The 20,374-nt window shown below is 39.9% G+C and overlaps 3 protein-coding genes across 10 annotated transcripts in view; 2 read left to right on the top strand and 1 right to left on the bottom strand.

Moving 5' to 3' along the window:
- zcrb1 (zinc finger CCHC-type and RNA binding motif 1) overlaps nucleotides 1–1,078 on the top strand; it is a 2,956-nt gene extending 1,878 nt beyond the window's left edge. Inside the window, exon 8 of the mRNA XM_041978020.1 lies at nucleotides 754–1,078. Within this exon, the coding sequence (XP_041833954.1) occupies nucleotides 754–897 (144 nt within the window). The 3' untranslated portion in view covers nucleotides 898–1,078. The remainder of the gene's footprint in view (nucleotides 1–753) is intronic.
- Nucleotides 1–3,114, bottom strand: part of pphln1 (periphilin 1) — a 25,743-nt gene extending 22,629 nt beyond the window's left edge. For 2 of the 8 annotated variants that reach the window (XM_041978015.1, XM_041978016.1), the window contains exon 1: nucleotides 2,908–3,110. In XM_041978015.1, coding sequence (XP_041833949.1) covers nucleotides 2,908–2,950 — 43 coding nt within the window. In that variant the 5' untranslated portion in view covers nucleotides 2,951–3,110. Of the gene's footprint in view, nucleotides 1–2,907 lie in introns of all 8 variants that reach the window. The other 6 variants (XM_041978017.1, XM_041978018.1, XM_041978009.1 and 3 more) reach the window with 5 other exon arrangements.
- On the top strand, nucleotides 1,986–20,374 carry yaf2 (YY1 associated factor 2). Its single transcript, XM_041978021.1, has 4 exons — nucleotides 1,986–2,124; nucleotides 2,493–2,615; nucleotides 16,857–17,012; nucleotides 17,870–20,374. The coding sequence occupies exons 1-4, from the start codon at nucleotides 2,099–2,101 to the stop codon at nucleotides 18,120–18,122; spliced, it is 558 nt and encodes a 185-aa protein (XP_041833955.1). The 5' UTR covers nucleotides 1,986–2,098; the 3' UTR covers nucleotides 18,123–20,374.

Raw genomic sequence — 20,374 nt, 5'->3', positions numbered from 1 at the left:
GCACCTGATTGCTTAACACAGACCTCACGAATGAGCGGACGCTTTTAACATAATTGTTCAACAAAACTGATATACGGTAGTTCTACACCGCAATTCCAAAGACTTAAAGGATCAGCCATCATTCCAGATGCCTTATTTGATATGTGGCGGTTTTTAGCTTTAATTACAATTTTTAGATGCCAAATCTAAACTCCAATCATTCAAAGACCTTCAAACAATTAATCTATTAATAGTTGATCTACCTGTATTTGAACCCTTTTGACAAGAGCCCAGTGTTGAATTAACAACTCAAAATGTAAATTTCCAGCTGAAAGACTAAATTAATATTCAAACCTGTTGAGCAATACATTGTCCTACTGAAGAAGCCTTACAGTCACTCTGAAACGTTTGGTTCTGTGTCTCACATGCATCCAAATGGTGATGCTGAATGGGTTATATTTATATTCTGCTGTGGTTTGCATACTAGTCTGTTGGACACTGCTGCTATTGGATCTAACAAAGCACAACTTTAAAAAGAATATATAGTTTTACATTTGTCATGTAATTGGGTTAGAAGTCAGTGACCGTAAGACGCTAACTTTAAATGTGGTAACTTCATGTCTAGTCTTTGTTTAAATTCACCACACTGACTCAAGAAGAGAGAAGACCCAAATAACCTACTTTTTGCAGTAGAATATGTAAAAGCAATTTGATTTACTTAAATGTTTATTATGTTATCCATCAGCTGCCAACCTTATTGTTTTGTCCCTCCAGCAAGCCTGTATTGAGGAAGAGGAGAACAAACAGAAAAGACAGGCAGAAGAGGACAGTGCTCATGCTTCATCATCCTCAGACTCAAAGAAACCAAGGATCAAAAAGAGTGCATACTTCAGTGATGAAGAAGAGCTCAGTGACTGATAGTATGCACACTGACTGTAGCAAGATGTTACATGAAAGATGGAGTCAGTTTTGTGCTTCATAGGGTGTGAAAAATATGTCTATAGATTTATTGTCATTCTGTTGTTTTTTTTTTTTGTTGTTTTCTTTTAACTGCTGTGCTTAGTTCAATAAACTAATTTAATGTTTTATTTTTTACGAATTTGTGGTGACAAGTGTCTGTTGGGCATATGGGTACATTGGATGAACAGCTGTTAAAAAGATGGAAACAAAAGAGGTAAAACTGAAAATTAATTTATCCAGTTTAAAAACTGAGGGTGCACATTGAAAACTCAGTGATCTAAGCTCCTATGAAACTGGAACTATTGAATTGTTTTAGTTAAGAATGGATTCACCTGCAGTGAAATCTTGAAAACGTGGGGGGTTATTTGTGCAAGTGATATAAAACAGTTAGGAGACCTTGGTGCCTTTTTTGTTGGCTTCTACTTTTCATTTTTTATTTTCCATTTATTTATTTTTTATGTCTGCTTGCGTCAGCACGAAGAGTGAACCAAGGATTTCCTCGTTTAATGCGATTGTGATATAAACAGCTGCGACATGTCTGTGCGCGATGCCAAAACAAAGATGCAAAGGACATAAAAGGCTTCACAGTACACGGTATCTGTTTTAAGCAGGCGTCCCACAGCAAAAATGATTTTTTTTTTTTTTTTTTTTTACAAGTGGGAATTGGATAAATGAACTATGTAAGATGTAACTAGAAATAGACCTTCATGGCGCAAAATTAGTAAATTGTGTGCTGTGTTTATTGTACTACTAAAGTACATCTTGAGAGTGGGTTCATTGTTTGGCTTTGTAATATATCTGATTTTTGTTTTGTCTTTCAAGATTTGATTAATTTGTTATGAATAAGTTATTTTATTACATTTATGTAAAGACTGGCTAATTTATCATAATCAAATAGTCATTTAGCGGCCTCAACACGTAGATTTAGGAGCGTACAAGGTGTACGTGAAGGCAGCATTGATTCATGGAGAGGAATGTCAGCCTCGGGAAGTAAACCAGCCTCTGATTGGCCACGTCGAATCACGTGCTTATTTCCCAAGCGGAGTTTCCACGACAGCTGGAAGCCGAGCGGTACAGGCGCATCGTTTCTTTGCTAAAATAATTTGAAAATAACAGACTTCTGCTCATCTCAGCTCCTCCACATAAACCCTGGTCTGGCATGGGCGACAAGAGGAGCCCCACAAGGTAACTAGCGCCTTAGCGTGTCCTGAAAATTCTAGCTAGGGGAGGGGAGCGGACATCGGCGAGCGCACTGGGGGGAAAAAATGGGTTTTCTCTCCAGTCTCTCCCTCTCTCGCTGCGTGTGTTTATGAGCGCGTGCGAGGAGCCCGCGTGCGGGTGTTAAAACCTCATCGGCAATTACAGTGTCAGATCACAGCGCGCTTGCAGATGATTTCTTAAATCCTATAGGCTCAGCCAGATGTTTGCTATCGATAGCCTCCGCGGATAAGAGCCGTTCTCACTCGTTTCTTATTTGCTCTTCTCCCCCTACCTTCTGATTTCGTTGTTAAAATTCTCTCTTTTTTTGTTTTTACATTTATTGTCTTTTAAAGGCCGAAGCGTCAACCGAAGCCCTCCGACGAGGGGTTTTGGGACTGCAGCGTGTGCACGTACAAGAACACAGCAGAGGCTTTTAAGTGCATGATGTGTGATGTCAGGAAGGGGACATCAACAAGGTAAGGCGATAGATTTACGCTAGCTTTAATGTGTTTAGCATTTGCGGCCCTCAGTAAGGGGGTCCCGAAGGATACAGAAGCAAAGCCACCACATCTCTCTTTGCAATTTGTTTGTTTGTCTGTTGATTAAATATGTCTTTATATATTTATGGTGTTTAGCCCATCCTGTTGTGAATATCGTGCATGCAACCCAGACATAGACGAAGTGTATTTTAAAAATACTTTTCTTGGTTATTTATTTATTTTGTGTAAAAGAAAATGTATGCAAATTCTCAAACTCAGTCAAACTCACTATGTCGAATTTCCTGATATTGCCTTCCACATCCCCTGCACATTCGTCTGTTCTTGTCCGGGTGGTGACACTATAAAATCAGGAAGAGCTTCCTTCTTTTCGGTGCACACATTTATCTTCTTGCCCCGGAGATACAGAAAGGAGAGGAATAAATAACTCTCAGAGGGGTGCACATGACCTCGCTTATGGATACTCGCACGTACAAATAAAGAGCATGGATGTGCACCCTTTGTGCCCTCTGCGCCTGTGGCTGATATTTCCCCTGACATCAGTGATTTAAAACAGGAAATTGCGGTTATTTCTGAGTGGCAGTCATTATCAGGGGGGGAAACACAACAAAGGGTGAAGGAGAGGAAATGTAAGCTGTTTGCCTCGGCTGTGGGACACATTATGTGTTGTTACATGATCTCCCTCTTTAATGCATCACTAATTATCCTCTTCTACATTAGCACAACTTTCCCAATGATTAAGCCACAATGAAACAACAGTAGATTTTTGATGCCTTTTGTGGTGTTTATTTCTTTGTGTGTACATGTATGTGTGTGTGCGGGTGGGAGGGCTAGCTGTGAAAAGAGGTTGTCAGAGCAGCTGCCAGACAGACAGCCGTAGCTCATTACTATGCAACAGCTTAATCAGCCTGCTGTCATCAGAGGCACACACACGCCCAGATGCTCTCATCATGCAAATTTTCAACATGACCGCATGCACATTTGGACACAAACACAATCAAACACTCAACAACTGTGTTGTTGAGTTTAGCTTAAGTTGTAAACATGCTTCTATGATTTTTGTCCTTATTGCAGTGTTTATTATTGTGGATACTTCATTGACTCTGTGTGTAGGAGAGGGTAGATAGAAACAGTTTTCAGCTCTGCCAAGAACCTGTCTAAATCCCCCTGACACTAAAAGCTGTGGCATCCTTTGTCTTCTCCATCTGGATGATTCTGAGGAGTTGGCAAGGACTCGATAGCGAAAATTCCTCGCTACAACCCCGTGACATTTAAGCGACAAATTTAGAAAATGTCTGCAAGAAGGCCTTGGTTGATGTCAATAACCTACCGTCTTTCCAACTGCAGTGCTCTACTCCACTCATGTGGTTACGCTCATGCAGAAGGACACGCGTGAACACGTACACATGCCAAACATGGTCTGACACTGCAGCGAAAGTGGCCACACAGGTGGCCGCAGCTGTTAATGGACGAACACGCCGGACAAGTGGATTTCTATGCAAGCAAGCTGAAGGTGCTAAAGGGCGAACAACATGCAGAATATAAATGGTGGCGCCAGTTCCTACACTGGTTACTAAATAAGCATGGCTGAGCTATTGCTGCGAGGTAATGAATTAATGCTCGACAGGAGCATGGAGTGCCCCACAAGCAGTTTAAATCAGATCATAACACTGACACAAAATGTCACTTTGCCCAACTGGATCTGTGTATTTCTTTGGCGGAAGACTATTAGTAAAATAGAGAAAATATAATAGCGTGGTAGATATGAGTGTTTGCATGTAAATGCCTGTCAAGATGGAAGATGAATGATTTATAAAAGGCGATCTATTCTGTATGATGGGACATGATCTCCTGCAGGAGTCTTAAGCCGGCAGCTTATTGAAAGTAAGATGTCGAAGCTCTGAATCTGACTGCAGACAGAGATACATCAGCAGAATTTGACTCACTTATCTGAGGAGGTGATGCAAAAGGAAGACAGTGTGACTAAATGGAAACTGGCTGATGCTCCACTAATTCTGTCAAATCAAATTTAAAGAAACACAAAGTAGGACCTGCACACATGCAGAAAAGTTTAGTTAAATTTCTCTTTCTGTGCCTTCAGTTGCAGAGAAAATACCCCCCTTGCTGCAAAGCTGGTGCAGATATTTGTTTAAATTAACACAAAACCAAATTATGTTGATCTTCGACCACAAGCTGCAAAGTCACATTATTTAATTAAAGCAATCCTAAAGGAGCTCTTGGATCACAACATATCACGCAGTCTCATTGATTTAAGGCCCTGCTGAGGGAAAAAGTCTTCCTGCAAGTGATTGGGCTCAGTCCCAGAATTTGAAAGGAAGCCCTGCAGATGTAAGTAAGAGTTCATTGTTAAAGGCTTTAAAAAAAAAAAAAAGCTGCAAGGTTACAGGTTTGACTTGTGTAGTAGCTGAATTATCCAGGCAGTCCTTCGGCAATGCACAGAAAGCCTCCCACTGCATCCATTAAGGTTTGCTTTACAACTTTACACATAAAAGGAAAGCTAAGGCATGTTTTAGATAATTTGTGTTGCTGACAGACAGCTGTTCAACCTTAACGCTCTCCTTAGATAAATAATATACAGGGTATAATAGAGCGATGTGTGACCTTCTCTGGTGTCTGCACCACCTGCAACAGTTCACTGAGCTGATCTGACAAGTCAGAGCCACCAGGGAAACTCTCCACATTCAGGAGCCTGTTTGGCAGCGTTATAGCATATTACTGCAGGTCAGGACACAGAGCCCGATCATGTTCCTATTATTTTGCTCTCATCCCCTTTCCACTGTTATTTCTTCCTTATCTACGTGACCATCGTTTGCTCTCCTTCACTGGCGTCCTCTTTACCCTGGATTTGAACTTAACCCTGAGCGTCTTTCTGACAGAGTGACTGATGTGCAGGTTTTCATCAGCTCCACTTAAACAAGCACGAGCCGTTCTGACTAGCCGGGAACCCGTCAGCGTTTGGCTGTTTCAGATGTTGTTTTCACATGCTCTGCAGCAGCTCCATGTGCAGCATGCACTTTAAAAAGTAGGCCATAATTGTGCTAGCATAGCTTATGTCATGCTGGAGTTTTCTTTTTTTTTCCAAGTTAAAAGAAAAAAAAATGCAAACTGACTCATAAGTCTGGCAATTATTTTCTCTTTATTGTCAAAATGTCACATCTGCAAATGTCTTAATGGTGTTCCAATACTTTTCTTTTGTCATTTCTGACTTGAACTTTGGGAATCCAGCCAGTAACTTCTTTCAGTCAACATCCATTACAGTTAGAAGATAACGATCAGCCTGCTGGAGCTGTCAGATGTGTGAAATGGAGATTGTGAGTCATGGTGGAGTGTTACAGAGACGAGTCTTTCCTCATGGTGGCAGTTGAACGCCTACTATGTTAATGCAAAGAAGAATGTGTTTACCTTACCTTACAAAATGGTAGACTTTTATACATGGAGAGGCCAGGGGGTAGGCAAGACTTTATCAAGGGTGGCATATAGAAAGAGAGGAAATTATTCTGTGCCTGCTTACATTGCTGTGATAACTGTGGTACCATTAGAGACACATGAGAAATAAAATATCTTTACATTAATAATCTGGATCACCAGGTGGAAATATTTTCAGAAAGTTAAAAAATGTCCACAGAAAGGTAAGTTGGTCGTTTTGAGGCACAGTATTTGGCCCTTTTTTTGGTAGTAAGGAGATCAATGGCTTCTCCCCGTAACAGTTCTAGCTTACTGTCTGGTGGTGGTAGACTGGATCCTTGTGTCTGGCCACATGACTTGCGTTGCTACCTCCACGTTGGGAGTTTTGGGGCTCCTGACATTGGGGCTGGGATCTGTCTCGGCCTGATTAGTGTGCTGCTTCTTTACATAAACGTCAGAAATATTCTCATTTCTCCTCGTTCTAATAGATTCTTCTATGAAGTAAGACTGGATACATTTGTCCACATTTTCATGCCATAACTTACTTTAGACGAGCGGCCTTGTTAGCCTCCTTTTTAAATGGAACTGTGTTATGTAGCTCTAGCTTAGTCAGCGCTATATAACTTGTATACTAAGGTATTTATTGAGCATCTTTATAGTCTGTTTTCAGCTTTAATGTAAAAATCTTGATTAACTAGGTTAATGTGTAGTCTCTAAATACACTCCTTGAAAACTAAATATAACATGATTTCCCCACATTGAAACTCTTGAAACTAATCTAGAGTAGCACTGCTGCGTAACTTCATGCTAACATCAGGTTAAGAACCTATCATAATGTAAGTAGCTGTACTTGCACAGGGATAAAAATCTCTTCCAAAAATGTGCAGCCAAATGTTATTCTGGCCACCTCTTTAGCTCTGCCCCTACTTAGAAGTACCACATATTATGGAGATGTAACTTTGTTGTAACATATCATAATGCAGATCCACTTCCTGAAAGAGACGTGTTTGAAGGGATGCATATTTGCTTCATCTGGATTTTACCACTTGATTCCAATCGCAAGGCCTTTTCACACGACTTATTGAAGATGGCACTGTTGCGCCTATTCGTCTTGTTGGAATGATGATTGACATAGAAATGGGATGTATACATGGGGCATATGATAAAGTAGCACAGTCTCTGCAATGAAGAGGATCTGGGTTTCAGTCAGATTTTCTGATGAGATTTTTAACATTAAACTTGGAGAATAAACAGTATGCAGAGTAAGCTGGCTCTTTATATTTGACTTAAACTAATAGACTTTCAATTCAAGAGATTATACACGAAATCATGATCAGAAGAGGTATTCTGCTTTTTCCACATCAGAAAGAAATAACTTGGTACTTTAGTTGCCAAGGTGTGCACAAAAAACAGCTTTTAAGATTCAACCAAAGCATATCCCCAAATTTTTTATTTTTCTCTTTTGATAGTGCTAATGCACTTTTTCTCTACTCTGATTACACTAAACATGCAAACAACAGAAAAACAACACCTCAAAGGCATGTGTTTTCATCCTGTTAAGTGCTGCTGGGTTTGGTTTCATTACTCTGCAACACCTTTGATGTGTGACTTTTTTTCTTTTTTTTTTTTTTTTTTTAGTCAAGGCTTCTAAGAAAAATAAGTGTTATGAAACACATACAGGTTTTATTTTTCTGATTAAGAAAAAGAACATAGGTCACCTGATGATATCAGATAGCAAAATTAGACCAGGCAACAGCAGACAAACCTGTTTTAAGAGCAGGTATTTTGAATGAAAAGCAGTGGTAGCAATAATAACACAACAATAACTCATTAAAAATAGTATCTCTAATAGGTTGTGTACACTTAAAGTAGAATATATACAAGCAACGATTCAAGATGCCAAACTATTTAGATGATAACCTCTTGTAATAAGTTTAACAATTGGTTCAGATGTGTGGGTTACAGACATTTGCACTCACACAGCATACACAGTGTTCACAGCAGACAATGAATCTGGCTGTTATCACGTCAATGTGGCTCAAGATTATAGCTACGTGATAAGCCTGTAATTACTGCGGTGACACTGATGCATGGCACTGTGTGTTTGTGCAGGCAGGCGCTTGTGTGAAAGGAGAATGTAGCATAGTGTGGCCAGCGGGCTGTAGAAGGCGTCATAAACCACAGGACGTGGAAAGCCATCTGTCTCTCTGTAATATATATATACACACACACACACATATGCACACGTAGTGGTAGCATGTACAGGCGGAAAGAGACATTAATCATTGGGTCAGAGGAGCTACCAGGAGCAGCATTCAACCTGCCGATTAAAAAAAAAAAGAAAAAGACCTGATGCACATACACACCTGGATTGAAGGTGTTCAACAGGCCATAAAATGAGCTATTTCACAGCGATCTTACAATCATCACAGAACGGGGGTGAGATTTGTTAATAGCCGCATGCTCTGATGCATATTTGCAGACCATCAGCTGTCCTGTGGGCTGTTTGCTCATCACACAATGTACTCGATAGCTGATAACACACAGTCCAAACATCTGCAGATTTCTGTGCTGCTGCGTCTCCCCTAGCACCTCATTATCAGATCATCCGTTTAATAGATGAAATAGCTTCAGCTGATCTGTCACGATGCTTCATTTCACCAATCCCCGTGCAGTCAAGATAGCAGATATGTTATGAAACAAGTGTTCAGCTTCTAACAGGCACTTTTCATCTAGGTGGAGATGGAGATGTATTCTTTTTGGGTTGAGAATGATGGAATAACCTGACCTCATTCTTTGGGCCCATAATGTTGCTACCCCTGACCAAAACAACCCCAGATCATAGCGCTGCCCCCACAGCCTTGTACAGTAGGCACTAGGCATGATGGCTGCATCACTTCATCTGCCTCTCTTCTTAACTGGATTTGCCCATCACTCTGGAACAGGATAAATCTGGATTCATCAGACCACTTGACCTTCTATTGCTCCAGAGTCAAATCTTTATGCTCCCTAGCAAATTGAGCCATTTTTTCCAGTTAGCCTCACTGATAATAAGTGGTTTTGCTAGACAGCTGTTCAGTCCCAATCCCTTGACTTCCCTTAGTGGAAATGTTCTTACTTTTATAGCGCCGAGTCCTACAGTCTTTTTTTTGTTTTTTTTTTTTTAACAATTTGATTTCCCCAAATGTCCTTACCGATCACAATCAGGATTTTTTTCTGACCACTTTTCTCCCCAGAAAACTATTGTTTCCCACTATCCTTCCAGTTTTTAATAATGTGTTGAACAGTTTTTGTAGTTTCAGCATCTCCCTAGATGTGTCTTTGCTTGATGCATGCTAATGCTTTGACTCTTCTGAAACAGACTAACATCCTTTCCATGACACCAGGATGTGTCTTCTGATTTGTTGTTTACTTGTTTAAGTTACCCACTGCATCACTTCAGGTGAGAAGAGCGTTATGAATTAATATAAAATGTATTGCACAAAATTATGTCAATATAAAACTAAATGAGTAATACCTGCACCCATAAAGAAAGAAGTCATTCATAGTCAAACATTCATGTTCCTCCAACAACAAAATAAAGGCAGGGCAGGCAGTGAATAATCAGTTTTTCTATTAACTCTTAACTTAAAAAGGCATTTTTTAAGTAAATATGTAATTTAGCTGCATTTCTGTATTTCGGACTCATCAGACATTCTAGACCTCTAGAACTTGAAGTGATTTTTTTCAGTATTTACTGTATTTGCTTAAATAATTAATCCACTGATTAATAATTTAATTTGAGTGCTCCTGGTTAACTTGTCATACTGATGTTTTAGGGATTCGTGGTTCTCACAGGATTGTAACATAGTGCTGTGATCCCCATTTTGCAGGGGTCAACTTTAATCACAAGAAAGCCCCTGAAGGTGCAGAGAGAATTTATAATCTGGCATATAAGTCATTTAAGACAACTGGAAAAATCTGTGAATTCGAGTACTAAAGTCATCTTTCTGACAATTCAACACTAAAGGACTTGCTGCGTGCTTTCATAGCAGGCAAGCGGCTGGAGGGGGAAGAGTGTGAGGTCAGCAGGTTGATCAGAAGGAGGGAGAAGAGTGTGCGATAGCAGTAGATGAAGTGCGCACATGTTTGTGTGTTTGTGTGAGACACATTTGAGAAGGGGTCAGCTAGAGTTCCCAGTCACTGTGAGATGTGAAGGTTTAGCAACAGCATTTTTTTTCTCAGCCTTTGTTCTGCAGGATGAAGCATGTTTGCCTTTAGCTTGTGCTTCAACGATAGGATTACTGGCCGGAGAGGCCAAGTTTGAGGCTCATGCGTATTTTGTTTAATCACCTGCAAAATGGAAAAAGGAAGACACGCAAGTCAGTGAAAGGAAAAAACATAAATAAATAAGTGAATGCAAACAGTTTTCTTAAAACCCCCTGCAAACTGAGAAGAAAAACAAATGGTAGCAGTTATTGTTTGTCCTTTTTTTCCCCTTTGAAGCAGAGTTTGGTGTGCATATATAAGCTCTCCTATCCTCCTATCTCCTCCTATCCTAATTTCCCAGCACGGGACTCCATTAGCTGTTGCAGAATGGATGGCATGAGCGGCGCAAATATCGACTTTAACAGCTGTTCCAAAAGCCAGTATTAATGTCAGAGAGAAAAGGCGGCCACATTATGCACAGAAATTCTTTTTGGAGTCAGTAAACACACACAAACACACACTCTTCATCCAGAGGGAGGCCAGCAGTGAAGGCCTAAGTGGTAAGATAAACACCATTTGATTGGGTTAACAGAGGCAGCTCTGTTTACTCTGAACCCCCCCACCCCCTCTTGTTCACCTTCAAGTCATTTAGCTGGCTCTGTTGGAGGCAAACAGCTTCACTAAAACATGCTGAGAAGATGGGATGAGCTTATCATTGGCCCCATTTGCAATATAACATTATTAAACTCAGGTAACAGATTTGCTTGAAGGAATTTATTAGAAACAGTCAGCATTAATGTAATCCAGAATTAAATTTATTGATCACAAAAAAAAAAGTTTATGACTGAGGCATTGTTTTGCCACAGTAATTTAGTCCATGTCAGTATAAACAGCCTTTGTTTATGTGCTGTTGGAGGATCAGAAAAAAGTGTAAAATGTCAAGGGAACACTAAATTACCCAAAACGCTTAGAGCATTTGAAACAAACCTATGCCTTTCATTTATAAAAAGAAGGGTGTCAATGATTCTGCTGGATCTTACTGACAAGACCAACATAGTAGAGCAGGGGTGGCCAACGGCCGTCCTCGAGAGCCACCATCCTGCAGGTTTTACATGCATGCCTGCACCGACACACCTGACTTAAACTAATGAGTCATTGTGCAGATCCTTATAGGCTGTTGGATCCATTTAATTTGAGTCAGGTGTGTTGGTGCAGGGATGCATGGAAAACCTGCAGGATTGTGGCTCTTGAGGACTGACGTTGGCCAACCCTGTAGTAGAGGATCTAACCATCTTTTCCTTACCAGACAGTTATATAGGCCAAGAGACCCATTTGCATCTCACTGTAGCCTTGCTAGCATCACATTAAGTTTCTATGGGGGCGTTGATAACTCTATGAAAAAAAAAGTCTCTTTGAAGCTGGACCCCAATTTAGGTCATCCCAGAATTGTTAAACAACCGCTTAGCTCTTAGAACAAGAAAGCTGATCACATATTTTCTCACTGAAAGTGAGGTGGAAGCCTCCTCAAAATAGGACACCAAGGATTTTTTTGGCAAAAAAAAAAAAAAAAAAAAAAATGCAGCACCGAGCAATGCAGTGCTTGTCCAGCTACTCAGACTAATTCTGCAGATGGGTCCTGTTAGGTCAAATACATTTAAAAACACTCCATACTTGTTCTGTGTTACCATCCTTATGATTTAATTAGGCAAGCACTAATTAATATTTATTTTTAACAAGGTATTTGGATGCCAATTTTTGCTCAGTTTTACTAGTACAGCCTTTAGTCACGTTACTGGAATATAAATGCAATGAATTATAACTCGGATACATTTCACAACATTAAGTGATGGTACCATTTTGAAAATGCTGATTTCAAAATCTCTTTGGCTCTAATTACTAATAAGGCTGCTAAATATGGCTCAGAAAATCCTATTCATATCATTATTCCCTCATGCTTCATCTGCTCTCTGCTGTGTGTGTGTTTGCATGCACGTGTGCAGTCATGTGTACAAATCCACCTCAGTGGACTCGCCGGTGACTGAGTACATTGCATCCGTTTCTAACGGCGTGATTATTTCTTCACATGGACTCAGTTTTAAATTGCTTTCATGTTTGGGTGCAGCAGATTTCATGCTGTGATGTCTGCAGCCTCATTCATACATGCAACTGCGCGTGTGTGCAAATGTGTTGGCGTGTGCATAAAAAAATCATTGCTAGATATGTGGACCATCTCAACAGATGGCCTTTTCAGCACACTTGCCTCTCGGCTATGGCTCTCGCCAGCTCTAAAAGACACACATACACAGAGTCTCGACAGAGATGCTATTACAGCCTTCGTGCATGCACATAAACTGGTTGCATAACGCATCATCTTTGAGGCCGTAGACATTGCAGGATGAAGATGCGACTGTGAGGAGGAACATTTTAAGTTAATTATGTTCCACTGTATTGTAGCAATTTGTGGACCTTTTATATAAAAGGTCACTTTTCAGGAAGTTGTTGCTATCTGCCTTCAGTAAACATGTTTTCCACTTCATAAAAAATTCAACCAGAGTCCAGTTATTCTGTAGCAAGCTCAGAAATTCAGGTGTTTTTCCTCAAACAGCCATAACTTTGTATAATTGCAGTTTTGTTTATTTACACGTGATTACATAAGAAGTGACAGAATGTCCTACTTTTTCTCCTCCCTCATTCGTATTCATTCCTCATCAGCTGTCATGCTGATCCTTATTCACTAAACAGCCTGCAGTCAGATATGCTGCAAAATGTCTTTAGTCAAATTAGCTGCTCATAAGTGCATCAGTGTGAGGCCTTGTTGATATTGTGCTAATGAAAATATTAGAATATATTGTGCATCCTTGGATTTAAAGGTATAGGATGTAAATAATTACTGACATGTACAGATGGGCACAGCAATGACTTAAAATGCCAAACACAGTTGCAATGACTGCACTACAGGTAATTACTTAAAAATTCTGTACATGATACTGTCTTCTTCTTTGTTCTTTTTCTCGCAGGCGCCCCGAGTGCTATCGCTTAGATTGCCGACAATTTCTCAAGAACTGTAGTTTGCAACTCAGTGAGGAAATTGTGATCGATAGCCGATCGATTACCTTTTAGGTGATCTACGGAGGTTTTCCAGGCATTCATATCCCATCCAGGAAGTTTAAAATCCAGCAGCAAAATTTAGTTTATTCAGAGACAGTTTATTGTAACTCCACAATAAGTGATCCACGATTACACGATTATTCATTGCAGTGTTGTAATAAAAAACAAAATAGATTGGCATCACTACCATGTTACTAGACCTCTATTTTGACCCAGAACACTTCTTCTCAAACCTTTGATCAATTTGAAAGCTTAAATTAACGGTAATGTCCATTTAGGAGTAGCTAAAAATCAACAAATGACAAGAAATGATATGCCTGTCTGAAAAAAAATTTAAAATGGTCTTCTATGGCTGAAATAAAGTTAAGAAGACATTTTTGATGTGCGGTAGCACCAAAAACGAGCTGAGTTGGAGCTGGTTTTGTGTGAATAGTAAGTTAATAGTAGCATAAATATGTACAAGTAGCAAGAAAAGCCTGGAGGAAAAAGTGTAAATGTGTAAGTAGTTTCTGTTGTGTGTTTGTTTCAATGGCAATATTCTTTCTCTTTAAAACCAAGACTTGAGAAAATGAAGTGCAGATGTGAAAAGGCTTGGTCACTGTTGATCTGGGTGATATTTCCTCAGAGTGCTGTTCACTGCTTTTGTTTTGTTAGGTTAGCCTTCATTGGGCTATCTGTATTGATACATTTTGCATAATTTTAGCCTCATAATCGGTCAACTGAGGCTGTCCTAAAAAAATGTCTGTATGTTAACTGTGATTAAAAGGGTTTGGCTTCTACATTCATTTTTACATAAAAAAACCAAAAAACAGGTAGAATAAAAGTAGCTAAATGGCTTGGAGTTTTAAGGGTTTGATGTTACTTATCCCAAATGGTTCTCTTATCATCTGTCAAACAAAGTATGTAACACAGCTTTAAAGCTCAGAGGGTTCTCATTTCACACACAGTTGTGGATCCATTCAGAGACACCGTGATAAGAACAGTGGCACAAATGGGCAGCACCCACAGCAAGTAGACATAAGTGGCTCAACTTGTTACACCTCAACTGACTGAACCCAGTAGTTTTGAGTTTGAGAAGAAGTTTTCAGGAAAACTGGACAATCCACTTCAATCCTGTATTTGTTAGGCTCTAACGCAGGGGGCTGAAACTCCGGTGCTCGAGGGCCATTACCCTGCAGGATGTTTCCCTGCTTAAACCTGATTCAAATGAATGGATCATTGTACAGAACTTGACAACAAACTGTTAGATCCTTTTCATTTGAATGAGGCGTGTTGGAGAAGGCAAGTGTCTAAAAACCTTGAGGACCAGAGTTTAAGCTCCCCGCTCTAAACTTGTGAGATGAACTAAAATCTGTTTGAAATGCTTTGTCTTTTAGCATTTATTGTAAATCAGAGACTTTGCCTTTTCAGTTGTCCGTGTATCTTGAAGGTGATGCAATGCTCATGTCACATCATGCTTGAAAGAGAAAAGCAGGTATATGTTGCGTCAGGTATGAGTACTGTTGCTTTTTCTTTAAAGTAAAGCGTGTACTTTGATCTGATGTCTTGGCTTATACCCACACAAGGAAAGAGTGTGTGCAGCAGAGCAGCCTTTCTCCCCAGCTCATTAACCCGCATCAAGATAGCCAAACATTCGATGAGCTACAACCTAATTTCCATCAGATCGAGCCATCCTTGGTGCTGGATGGTAACATCTGTCTCGGTGCAGCTGGCTGTGAGACAAGTGTGCAGGGCTGTCCATAAAGTGGAACACTGCAGAGAGTAGCAAGGTCGCTATGTCTCGTCTCACCTGTGAAACATGCTGCTGTTTATTTTCATGTGGATTGTTACTAGAAAGCTGCGTGCAGGTTATTTATAAACAGCTTGAGAAGCTGCTACTGTCCCTAACCTCTCTTTTATTTCCAAGATTATTGAGAAAGTTGTATTTCACCAGCTTAATGACTTTTTAAATGAAAGTGGAAATCTTGATAAATTTCAGTCTGGCTTCCGACCTCATCACAGCACTGAAACAGCTCTGGTCAAAGTGTTAAATGACATTAGGTTGAATACTGATTCTGGTCAAGTATCAGTCCTGGTTCTGTTGGATTTCAGTGCTGCGTTTGATACTGTAGATCACAGAATCCTGTTGCACATTCTGGAAAACTGGGTTGGACTTTCTGGAGCGGTCCTTAACTGGTTCAGGTCCTATTCAGAAGGCCGGAGTTATTTTGTTACGGTCGGCAGCTATGAATCTGAGCGAGTGGCCATGACTTGTGGAGTCCCCCAGGGGTCACTCCTTGGACCTCTTCTGTTCAACTTGTATATGCTCCCTCTGGGTCAAATATTACAGAACCATGGCATTAAATATCAAAGTTATGCAGATGATACACAACTTTATGTGTCTCTGTCACCAGATGACTGCAGTCCAATAGACTTATTGTGTCAGTGTCTGGAGCAAATAAACCTGGATGAGGGAGAATTTTCTACAATTAAATGAAGACAAAACTGAGATTATTCTCTTTGGTAGCAAAGAGAAGAGGGTCAGCATTGGCAAAAACCTGGAGACTCGGGCTCCTAAAATCAACGACCAAGTTAGTAACATTGGAGTGTTGATAGACTCAGACCTGACTTTCCGCAGCCACATCAAAGCTGTCACTAAGACAGCTTTTTATCAGCTCAGAAACATCAACAGAATTAAAAGTTTAGTCTCCCAGAAAGACCAAGAGAAGCTCATCCATGCATTCATCTCCAGTAGACTGGATTACTGTAATGGTCTTTTAACAGGACTTCCTAAAAAGTGCATTAAACATCTGCAGCTCATTCAAAACGCTGCTACTAGAGTTTTAACCAGGACTAAGAGATCTGAACATCATACATCTGTGATATGTTCAGAGAATATAAACCTAGCAGAGCTCTTAGATCCAAAGACTCTGGTCAACTAGTCCAAACCAGAGTCCAGACTAAACATGGAGAAGCAGCATTTAGCTGTTATGCTGCAAACAAGTGGAACAAACTGCCAGTGGAGATTAAACTTTCCCCAAATGTAGACATTTTTAAATCCGGGTTAAGGGTTGCCTTTTACTATTTCTAAATATCTGTAATGCCTTTGTTTTATGTAAAGCACTTAGAATTGTCCTGTGCATGAAATGTGCTATAAAAATAAACTGCCTTGCCTTGGTGCATTTTTGCAGTTTTTACACATGTGAAGTTATTTTGAATCCAGCATGTGAGCATAGACAGATCTTATCTTGTCAATGTGGGTGTTAAAACAAGCCTGTGCAGGTATGCTATTATTTTTCCAAGTTGTGTGTTGCTGCTCGCTGCGGGTGTTAAAAACACTTCAACACCACCATCCTAACCAACACTGGCAGCAACTATTGGCTCTTGATTACAGCGGTAGGCAAGCATGAGGCTGTGTGCTCTCTGTGATTTTCCTTCTCATTAATCTGCCACATTTCGTCTCTCACTTTCTCTTCCCTTGCTTTATCTCTTTCTTCACCCTCCTTCCCGCTGGATCAGGAAGCCTCGTCCAGTCTCTCAGCTCGTCTCTCAGCAGCAGGTCACGCAGCAGTTTGTGTTGCCGTCGCAGCCCAAGAAAGAAAAGAAGGAGCGAGTTGAGAGGGACAAGACCGACAGGGAGCCGGCGCTCAAGAAGAACGGTCACAAGAAAATGAGGTAAAAGAAAAAAGCTGACACAAAGTTCAGGTATTGACAGGAAACAGATATGAGAAGGGTGATGTTCATGATGTTACTAAGTTTAAGGTGTCACATTTCATAAACTCCTTTAAATGGAGAGGAGAGACATACTCTGGAGATTCAAATCGACCTAACATGGTGATTTTACTTGTTGGGGGTCAGAAGAGGAGGTCAGAATTATATAAATTTCGGGGCTTAAACACCAAAATTTACAACAAAAAAAAATAACAAAAAGAAAAACTTGTAGTATTTGATAATATACATATACATAACTTAAATGTTGCTTTGTTAAAAGATAAAAATTGTGTTACCTGACAGGAGGGTTAGATCACATCTCTCAGCTATAGTGTCATCAGTGAATGAGATGATCAAATTATTTTTATTTAGAGTGTTAAAAACACAACTAAACATTTGTAATTTTAGCCCAGGATTATATTATTATATGTAGATATACAGACTTTAAAGAAGCACTTGTTCATTTTCCTTTTTTTTTTTTATTAAAAAGCAAAACAATCATTTGGACTGATTCCTTTATACTGTCACACCTGTGGTGAGCTAAACCTAATCCAGACTTAGAAAGTTGAAATGTATTGTTTCGTGGCATTATATTTACTTTTTTGTTGTTGTTTTAATCTTTTAATCTGCTAATGTCTATAGCCTAAAGAACTTTTGTTAGTATCACTTTATAAAGGATGGCTCCAGTAAAGCAAAATAGAAAGTAATGTAGGGTGGCTCAAGGCTGTTCTAGGTGTATGGCTCTTTTTTTAATTTTTAATTTGATAAAAACTTTTATGCCTAACAAGAAATTGTCTGCTGTTTTTTTTCTCCGTCATCAGGCCCAGATTAAAAAACATTGACCGGAGCAGCGCCCAGCACCTGGAGGTGACAGTTGGGGACCTGACAGTCATCATAACGGACTTTAAGGAGAAGGTCAAACCGTCGTCCACCTCGGCCACTTCCTCCAGTTCCGCCTCATCAGCTGACCTCCACAGCCAGAACGGCTCCAGCTCAGAAAACACAGAGAAGGGCCTGTCCCGCTCCTCCTCGCCTCGAGGAGAGGGGAGCTCAGTCAACGGGGAATCTCACTGAGTCGGCCCCTCAAAACCCCACCTCCCGGCCTCCACCCACATGTCAACTATAGGTCACAAGTACAGCATCCTGTGTTTCTTGTAAAGCTGCACAATCATCAGAAAACCTGGTCCTTTCTTTTTTGTTGCTTTTGTTTTTGAGGTTTTGAAAGTTACTAACGTGATTTGACACACTGAGTCAATTAAAGAGTCCCCTGAAAACTATACAAAACACCTTTTTGCTGGGCGTTTTTAGCCCATTTATATTTTAAATGGGATGTTTTGTGTAATCAGAAGGATGCCACACTGGCAAAACCTGCTGCTAGAATATTTACTCTCAAACAGTTTGAATATTATGAGGAGCTTTTTCAGAACTGACCTGAGAAATATGTCTAATTAAAGTTTTGGACAAGGTGCTGGATCCCTGTGTTTCACGATCGTCATCCACCTTTTTTCTTTTTTCCTCCTCTACAATATGTTTATTAAAAGAAATGTGCAGCGCCCCCCTTGCTCTCATCATTGGCCGGCAGAGTGACCTCTTCTTCCTTCCCTGTGTGGAATTTTCTGCCTCCGTCTGGAATCGTTATCGACCCGTTAAGACCTGAACCCTCAGTGTCCACGTACTAAGCAGTCACTCCTGATCTTGAAACTTATTCAAAGAATTTCCTCTTGGACTGCGTATGCTGCGGAGTGGAGCTTTTTTTTTTTTTTTTAGACAGCATAGTGACTGTACTCTTGGCACCATGTGGTGGATTTAATATTTTCAGCAGGTTTGATAGTGAAAGTATGATTGTTATGATTGAAGATGAAAAGGCACAGTATGATTTAAAAGGTAAATCCTGTTGTCATTGTGTTGAACTTTGTGTTCATTTGCTTGTTTTTTTTTTTATCTCTGTCATCCATTTTGTGCTGTTATTACCATTCTGAACTCATTTTTTAATGTCATTGTAAAACTATTACCTGCCTCTTAAAACACTCATAGACCAGCTATACATCTCCCATGACAGTGGAGGACTGATGCTAGTGATTGTAGACCAAATTAACAGTAGGATACAGCTAAGAAATGCTAATGCTGCTCAGAACGCAAGAAACACCACTCTTTAGCCACATTTGAGCACCCCCAAAGCTGTACCTCCTCAAGCCGGCTGTGTCTGAGCAAGAAAGAAGCACTTAAACGCACCACAAAGGCAACAGCCTAGATCCTGGATAGATTTTAAACAAGTATGCAAAAAAATCATTTGCATCTTGGATGATTAAAGTCAGACTATTAATTAAATGTTTAGCCTCCCAGCTCTGTTAGGCCTGTTTTAATGTGTTATAATGCTGAAAAACCGGTTTCAGTTTATGTTAACACATTAAATGGATTGTTCTGTGGGACACAGCTAGCAAGAAGTGCTCATGCTTTTCCACTTAAGTCTAAAATCTCAAATTTGGGTGAATTAGTAGTAACATATGAAAAATGTCTATTCTGGTGGCTGCTCTTGTCTCTAATGAGCAGGTATGAGCTGCAGTGTTGTGTTTGTGTACCTTAAGTAAATCAGTGAGACAGCAGGATGTGTTACAAGAACAGCACACACTGTGTCTTTATCACGCACCACCTTTCCTGACATTGTTACAGTCCATGTCAGCTCCTTAATAGCAATGGTACAGCCTAATGTCATCTGTTAGTGAGGTGAACTTACTGTTAAGACACATCTAACAGATTACAGATTAAACATTTGGTGAACTCTATATTTGACTAACAGATTTGTAAACTTACAGATGAGCAATATCATGTCACTTGTGTGTTTTTATTTTCTTATATGTCCTCACTTTAAGTCAGGTTTAGCAGTAGCTGTAAATGACACCAGAACGCTCCTTTTTAATCTTTCTGTGCTGCACAAACAGGGCTGCACTTGTTTCAAGTGCCAATGGAGAAGCACAGGAAGCCGATTCTGCCCTCCCTTTGGATACATAACGGGAAAGAGTCGACTTCTGGACGTGAACTTTAATGAGCTGTGTGTGATGGACTTCAATAATTGACGTAGCAACATGGCAGAGGATATTAAACTCCCAGCAGAACAACCATAGATCAACCTTACTACACAACTACTTATAAAACCTGTAGAATAATTAAAGAGAAAATAGATATTTCTAAAATATTGTACTACAATGTTTCAACGTGGTTGTATTATTCATCATATCAGTGTTGTTGAGATTTTTACTTCACATTTTAGCACACATCCTGAAATCTGTCATGGCATGATTATATTAAAGTCTTGATATATTGTGGGA

The sequence above is a fragment of the Melanotaenia boesemani genome, chromosome 23 (genome assembly GCF_017639745.1).
Source record: "Melanotaenia boesemani isolate fMelBoe1 chromosome 23, fMelBoe1.pri, whole genome shotgun sequence".
NCBI lineage: Eukaryota > Metazoa > Chordata > Actinopteri > Atheriniformes > Melanotaeniidae > Melanotaenia > Melanotaenia boesemani.
The sequence above is the reverse complement of the archived record's forward strand: the minus strand, read 5'-3'. Positions and strand labels throughout refer to the sequence as shown.

What these genes read in the sequence shown, in the direction of transcription:
- yaf2 (XM_041978021.1), top strand. Translation starts at nt 2,099, where the DNA reads ATGGGCGACAAGAGGAGCCCCACAAG. An exon ending in AGGAAGGGGACATCAACAAG is followed by an intron (nt 2,616 to 16,856) that starts GTAAGGCGATAG and finishes CCGCTGGATCAG; the next exon opens with GAAGCCTCGTCCAGTCTCTC. An exon ending in AACGGTCACAAGAAAATGAG is followed by an intron (nt 17,013 to 17,869) that starts GTAAAAGAAAAA and finishes CTCCGTCATCAG; the next exon opens with GCCCAGATTAAAAAACATTG.